This window comes from Condylura cristata, unplaced genomic scaffold (genome assembly GCF_000260355.1).
Source record: "Condylura cristata isolate star-nosed mole 26May11 unplaced genomic scaffold, ConCri1.0 scaffold00003, whole genome shotgun sequence".
Taxonomy (NCBI): Eukaryota; Metazoa; Chordata; class Mammalia; order Eulipotyphla; family Talpidae; genus Condylura; species Condylura cristata.
The window spans coordinates 47,813,942-47,821,998 of record NW_004567104.1 but is presented as its reverse complement, the minus strand read 5'-3'; the positions used below and the strand labels follow the sequence as shown (position 1 = coordinate 47,821,998).

At 36.7% G+C, this 8,057-nt stretch overlaps 1 protein-coding gene across 1 annotated transcript in view; it reads left to right on the top strand.

Moving 5' to 3' along the window:
• CMSS1 (cms1 ribosomal small subunit homolog (yeast)) overlaps nucleotides 1-7,397 on the top strand; it is a 326,190-nt gene extending 318,793 nt beyond the window's left edge. Inside the window, exons 9-10 of the mRNA XM_004675257.2 lie at nucleotides 4,121-4,209; nucleotides 5,659-7,397. Coding sequence (XP_004675314.1) covers nucleotides 4,121-4,209; nucleotides 5,659-5,742 — 173 coding nt within the window. The 3' untranslated portion in view covers nucleotides 5,743-7,397. The remainder of the gene's footprint in view (nucleotides 1-4,120; nucleotides 4,210-5,658) is intronic.
• Nucleotides 7,398-8,057: the final 660 nt, after the last annotated feature.

Genomic DNA, 8,057 nt, shown 5'->3' with positions numbered 1-8,057 from the left:
CTTGAAGTTTGGGATTGTAATGCCTCCATTTTGATTTTTCTTAGACATGAGGGTTTTGGCTATTTGAGGTTTTTTGTTGTTCCATATGAATCTCATGGCTTTAGTTTTTTAATGCTATGCTTCAATCCGCTGTGCCACCAGGGAGGGCCCGCAAAAATATTTTTAATGCAGTTTCTAACAATGATATGCAGCTATTTTAAAATATTTCCCTAAAAACATTTCTCTTTTAGTACTTTGCCCTGATAGAAGTCCAAGCAACATCTACTAGTGGGTTTTATAGTCTGTTGACATTCTCAAAGCCAGTAACCTAAAAACCTACTAACCTGCTGATGCTTGTACTGCCTTATTCTACTGCCAGATAGATGGAAATTTTCAATAATCATTTCAAAATTGCTTATTTAATATAGTATTAGAACTTTGTTTTATAACAGTCTGGAGCTATTCCTGGACTTTTTATATATCTAACAATAATATTAATGCTCAACTTAGTAACTATTGTAGAAATGATGATTTGCCAGGAAACAAACAAAAACTAAAAATAATAGTGTTTCTCTCGAGATGAAAATCAGATAAAGGTTAAATGAGCCCACTATATAGAGAGATCTGTGCAATTACACAGAAGCTTTTAGCTTGGGTGCTCCGGGATAAGAAAAGGAAACAAGCATGTTTTGAGTTCCCTACTTGTACTTCATACTATCATTGTTACCCTTACTTATCAATTAGTGCTTACCACAAACTTGTAGACCTGCAGTCTTATTACTTATAAGTGAAACTTGAAATTGTAGAGGGTAAGTAGCCCTCCTAAGGTCTCTCTGTACAGGCTTTTTTGGATCCAGAACTTTTCCCCCTCAAGTGCTGATCCAGCTGACAAGATAAATGGGTATAGAATGAAAATGACAATAGGAACCGGTAAAAGTCAAATCCAAATAAGCGTTTCTCAATCCTAATGGAGTGGAAATGAGGGATTACTGACTGTGACTGAATGAAAGTGTCTTTCACTGAGTTTTGAGGTATAGGAAGGATTAAAAAAGGCATGTAGGGTGCTTAGTGAGATAAGCTAGAAAGAGAAAGAAAAATACCAGATGGTTTCACTCATAGCAGGAGTATAATGGACCAGGCGAGAAAATAACAAAAATAATGAACAACCATATACTTAGAGACATTTTGTTGGGGTGGTGTGGGGAATGGGATCAAAACAGGGGGGGGGGGGGAGGGAGGGAAATGCACAGGACTATGGTGGTGGCACACGGGTGATTTGGTGATGGGAAACCCGCAGGGATTACAATCGAGATGGAAAAAAAATGTGCAAAATAATGTAAAAATAAACTTTTGTAATAATTGAAAAAAAAGGCATGTAGGGAAATATTTCTGGTCTTTTTGAAATGTCTCATTCTCAGAGATATAAGATAGTATCTTATTGTGGTTTTGATTTGCATTTCCCTCATAATAAATGATGATGAGCATTTTTTCATGTGTCTCATGGTCATCTCTGTATCTACTTTGGATAAATATCTATTAACTCTTCTGTCCATCTTTGATTAGGCTTTTAAATTCTGTTATTGTTGAGTTGTATGAGTTCTTTGTAGATTCTGGATATTGATCTCTTGTTAGATGTATAATATGCAAATATTTTCTCCCATTTTGTAGGGCATTTTTGCATTTTAATGACAGTTCCTTTCACTGTGCAGAAACTTTTTAGTTTGATATAGTCTCATTTGTTTATTTTTGCTTCTCTTGCTACTGTAGTAGTCTCTAAAGAGACCCTTAAATACATTGGCATGCAGTGTTTTGCTTGTTTCCTATGGTTTCAGGTCATATGTCTAAGTCTTTAATCCACTTTGTGCTAATTTTTGTATATGGTGTGAGATAGTCATCTAGTTTCATTCCTTTGCATATGGCTGTCCAGTTTTCCCAGCACTATTTGTTAAAAAGGCTTCACTTTCTCTTGTCTAATCTTGGCTCCTTTATCATAGATGAACTGTTCATGTAATTGTGTATTTCTTAACTGTCAATTCTGTACCATTAATCTGTGTGTCTATTATTCTAATGCCATACTAGTTCTTAATTTTATAAGAGAGAGGACATGGGGGATGCATATGTCTTTTTTTTTTTTTGAGATAGTGTTTTATTTCCTTTTGTTGTATTACTCAGAAGTGGAATTGCTGAATCAAAAATTTTTTAGAGATTTATTTATTTATGCATACAGAATGGGGGTACAGGCCAGAGGTGCAGGGGCAGTGAGGCTTCACCAGAGACAGAGTAGGGAGCACAACAGGCCAACTGAGGAAGCAAACTGCTGAGGGGAGCAGCAGGCCTGTCAGGAGAGGTCTGCCACCCATGTGGGTCACCTCTAGGGCATGGATTGAACTCATGCAGAAGTGGCTATAGCTTCTTAGTGCTGCGCCACCAAGGAGGGCCGAATCAAATCTATTTTTAATCTTTTAAAAAACCTTTAAACTATCTTTGGTGATTATACCAATTAACATTCCCAAAAATAGTGCACAGGGTTCTCTTTTTTTCTGCATCCTCACTAGTACTTGTCATCTCATCTTTCTGATAAAAGTCAAGAAAAGTGTGAGAGTTTATGGTTTTGATTTGCATTTCCCTTTCATGTACCTGTTGGCCATCTGTCTGTCTTTGGAAAATGTCTATTCGGTAGCTTTTTCCAATTTTTTTTTCTTTTTTTACAGATTTATTTATTCATACAGAACTGGGTTACAGGCCAGAGGTGTAGGGGCAGTGAGAGGATTCACCAGAGACAAAGTGGGGAGCAGTGCAGGCAGATCCACGAAGTACACTGCTGGGGGGAGCAGCGGGTGAGCCAGGAGAGTTCTGCCTGCCATGTATATCACCTCCGGGGCAGGCAGTATTCGAACTCATGTGGAAGTGGCTTTAGCTTCTTAGTGCTGTGCCACCAGGGAGGGCCAGCTTTTTCCAGTTTTTAACCACTTTGCCTTTTTTTTTTCTACTGAGTTGTATATATTCTTTCTATAATCTGGATGTTAACGCGAGTTATATTGTGTTTTATCAATCCTATTTATGGTAGGATTTGGGATTGTTACTTAATTTTTGCTATTGGAAGTAATACTGCAGTGATCATCTTTGCAAGCAACTTTGTTTAACTTTCTATTGTTTTTTGTCACATATGTCATCAAAGGAAATTTATCTTATCAAATATTAAGCATTTTAAAGCTCTTACTATATAATGCCCAGTTGCCTTGCAAAGAATCTTTACCTGTTTGTTCTTCACCAGCTATAAGTTATTTTTAAGGGAAGACTGTCACCCATCCCTATTCCCGTCTTTCTCAATTTATCATTTTTAATTTTGTAAAGAGGGGATTTTAAATAAAATGCAGTTTAAAAAAAAAGTCCTTTGGGCAGAGAAGAAAATAAGTGAAGAAACTGCAGAGAAAAACTTCGGTTTCATTTCCCAGATAAAGTATAATAGTGACAAGAAGTTGGGGATAGGAGAAACTAAGTGTACTCGAACTCTGAGACCTCTGAGGAACAGTCAGTCCCTGAGGTCCCCTCCAGCCCACATTCCATTGCTGTGTCTAGATAGACAAGATGCCATAATTGTCTCTAGATAGGAAAACAGCCTGGATATAGTCCTTAAGTGGTTTACCAGTTCCTTCAAAGGCTAGCAGACTTTGAATAGAGCCCATTCATCTTAACTTCTTTTTCTGCTTAAAATTAACCTCTCAGCCCTGTCCTCATCCTTCTTCCCACTTACATCCTCAGAGCCATGCAGACTCTGTTGGACTCATCTCCCCTGAAGGACCAATACCCCAAACTATCAAATCTCTGTCAGGAACAAGACTTCATCCTCTGGGACTGGGATAGAGGTTTGGGATTGATTCTTTGCCAGCCCTTGAGCATTTGACAAGTTTAGCAAGAGCAGCTTCTCTGCTTCCCTCAGAATCAGTGATAAAGTTTTAAGAACAAGCCTCAGTTCTGCATTTGTTTTCCATCAAGCAAGGGTAGCACTTAATGTATGGAGATTAGTTGCCTGGGGAGAGGAGAACAAATGAGGCAAAAAGCAACCAGGAGAATAAAAAATCATTTTAATAAGCTTATGTCATGTGGTCTTCAGTATAGCAACTCTCCGTGTCTCTTTCAGGTGGCCTTAATTTGAACCCCTTAAAGTTTTTGGTCTTTGACTGGAACTGGAGAGATCAGAAGTTGAGGAGGATGATGGACATTCCCGAGGTACTATGTAATCATCAGATGCCTTTAATCTTTTTTTTTTCAACTTGAACTTGGGTTCAAACACACTAAAAAAGTCTTTGACATGGGGAGCCAGCACATTCTGGCCTTTGAAATGATTTCTTTCTTTCAACTCTAAAGTAACAACAGTTATAGAGACCATCTCACCTCTTATATGTAACTGTATACTTTCCATGTGTTTCATAGGAATCGGTTTTGTTTCCTCATTAAATGCTCAGTGGCCTCTGCCCCACTGGCACCACAACTATTCTGTACGTTTACGAAACAGGACAATTGAAAGGACTTGACACATTTGTTTGCAGCTTGCTACAGAGACATGGTCATCTTTGCCATTCATCCTTATAAGTGCACCTGGTTGGGGGTGGGGGCACAAACTTGCCTCATTGCCCTCATCTCCACCTCTCCCTCTTACTTTATAAGTCTATTTTTTGGTATTGTGGGTAGGGAAACTTTGAATGTCTCAGTGAATTAAAACTGGTCTTAATTTTGAATGCTTTTGTGGGACCAAGCAGTAACTCATTATCTATTTATGAAAGTAATCCATTACTATCATAATGTCAGAACTTATTTGCTACCTACCCTGTTATATTGTGGCTAATTTTTCAATCTAATCTGCCACTTCATTGTTGTTGGCAAGAAAAGGGTTTGTGCAGCAATAAACATGGTTGGCACACCAACCAGGAATGAATCATGGCAGTAACTATCAAAGAAACTTGTAATTACTCCTGCAAACATGCTGAGTGAATTAATTTACCACTAAAACTATATCCCTGGAATGACCATACATGATTATAAATAATTGATAGGTTATATCAAGTTACATGACAGTTTTTTCAGAAACACACACACATACCTGTCTATACCCTGAATTGACTGATTTTTAAAAAGTGGTTTAATGAATTTGATCTCAGGCATATAAACCTATATTTGATGGTGAGAAAAAGAAGTAGGGGAGAGAGGGAGAAAGGGATCAAAATGAGGGTGAGAAGAGCACAAGAGACTGTGATACATGAGTGAGGTAAAATATATATAAATAAATAAATAATTTTTAAAAAAGAAATAATTTGTAAAAACCCTTGTTACCACCCATGATGATTTTATTACGTTGTTATCATTAACAATAATTATATGCTAAAATATTGTGTATAATCTAAACACATTTTGGATATTTTGAAACATCTTTGTCTAAGATCTTGTAATGAAATTTGTATCTTAAATGACTTACAGACAAAAGGACACCTTAATGAAACTGATTTTTTTAATAATATTTCTTCTTTTACATACATAAATATTTTACTATGAATAACTTGGATGAGGATTTTATTCCCTTCTTGATTTGACCATAGCAATCACATAAAGGAGTACCTTTATGTTCAATTTACTCACCACCTTTTCTTAATTTTAACCTTGTTTTTTTCTTCTCTCATTCAGATAAGAAAGGAGGTTTGTGAACTTCTGGAAATAGGAGTCCTTGGTCTGTGCAAATCAGAATCTTTGAAGCTGGGCCTTTTCTAAGTCTGGAGCCTAATGAAAATTCCAGTTTTCATAGTGGGATTTGGATTTCCTTTAATGATTGTGGCACATTGCAAGTACTCAGTTAATATCAGCTATTGTTTTATTATGTTAACTGCATCGCCAGATGGAGCATTGGAAGTATTTGCTAGGGATTCTTTGACAAAATTTAATCTGTCCTTTGCCAACTTCCTTGTATAATAAAGTATCACTGGCTTGTGTACTTTTGTTAAGCAGAGTGAGTTTTCTCCCACCAACTAGCCTCTTAGGTGACACGCAGAAGAAGGGAAAGAACTTCAAGATAAACTTAGGCAACCCCCCGCCCCTGTCTGAGCCTCAGTTTTATCAGCAGTGAAATGGGAACGATATTTCACAGGACTGTCCGTCTCAGTGTGATGGTACATGGGGGCAGATTTGTAAACTGTGAAACCTGATCCCAGTGAGAAGAGTGGCAGTTAGTGGCAGAAAGAATTGTAAGGTTATGTGGCATTTACAAAAGACAACACTCTAACTACAACTGTCTTTTTTAACCTTTTATTTTAGAATAGTTTCAGACTTCAAAAAAGTTGAAAAAACAGTATAGAGCATTCCCATATCCCCTTCCACCAATTTCCCCCAATATTATATGAGGATAGATATTTACCAAAACTACAAAATCAGTGTTGACACAATACAATTACTATAGACTTTACTTGGATTTCACCACTCTTTTCACTAACATCCTTTCTCTATTTCAAGATCCAGTCAAAGATTCCAATTGCATGTCTTTAATCACATCGTAGTTTCCTTGTATTAGTGACAGTTTACCAAGTTATCTTTACCTTTCATGACCTTGAGACTTTTAAGGAATACTGGTGAGATATTTTGTATGATACACCTCAATTTGAGTTACTATTGGTATCTAATGATTTGATTAAGTTCTTCCATTTTTTAGTCAGCAAACTAATAATAAGGGGTTATAACACTTAGACCAAAATAACATATTTAGTCAGAAGTGATATGTCCTTCTTAATATGTCACATGGGGGCACACAATATTGATGTGTCTTATTAGTAATGGTATCTGCTGGTTTTTTCCACTGTGGAGTTGCTATTTTCCCCTTTGCAACTAAATGTCTGTCTGGGGGGAAATGCTTTGGAGCTATGCAAATATCCTGTTTTTCCTAATATTTTGCCCACTTATTTTAGCAACATTGGTTGTTCTCGCCTACAAGAGTTATTACTGTAATGATTTTTCTTTTTTGTCATTGCTTTGGCATGTTAATGAGAATTCCTCTTCAAAAAGAATGTTCCTATTTACATGTTTTTTTCAGTTATTTATTTATATCAATATGGACTCAAGGTTATTTGCTTTGTTCTGTGTGATATAACCCAATACTATTGGTTTTTATTTTGGTACTCGAATCCACTTACTTTTTTCCTAATTTAAATAATGTTTACTGGTTAACCCTTCTCTGTCAAGTATTGTGTTTAAAGCTTTCATTTATATATAATTTTTTCATGTTTAGTTATTGAAAAGGTCCTGAATCAAAAGTGTTATTATTCACATTTTATAAATAATGTAACTGAATATCAAAAGGGCCACACACTTATGTGTAGTAAAACCAGAAATCAAGTCCAGCTCTTCCATATTCACTTCAGGACAGACACCATGCTTGTCTGTTTGAGAACTCAGACATATAAAATAAATAAGAGGTCATAAAGCAAACAGATGCTAATATTGGTATGTAAAATTCCACATTTGAATACTATGAAGTTTTAATGAGCCTGGAAGTCTTGTAAATCAAACCCCTGTAATTACACATGGCACACTAGTGCCTTTACCAGCAAATTGCTGCTTGTACACCTCCATGGTGAGAAACTACACACAAGGACTTGAAGGAAAGAGGAGCAACTTCTATTCTCAGAATCCTGGTAAGTCCAACAAATTAGAGGAAAAATATGTGAGTAGTGTTCCATTGTGTATATATAGCATATCTTTATCTAGCCATCTGTTGAGGGGCATTAGGTTGTTTCCAGTTCTCTACTGTTGTCAATAATGCTGCAGTAAGCATGGGGAGGGGGGGAGGAGGAGAGGGAGTGTGACAATTCATTTCTTGTCTTTTTCTGGTAAATACCCAGAAGCAGGATAACTGGAGGGTATGGGATTTCTAGTCCCAATTTTTTGAGGCCCCTTCATTTTGTTTTCCATAATGGCTCCCCCAACTCACATGCCCACCAACAGTGGACAGTGGCTGCTCTCTCTGTTTCCTTGCTAACACTTGTTTTGGTTTGCATTTCCCTAATAATAAGAGATGATGGACATTTTTATACCTGCCT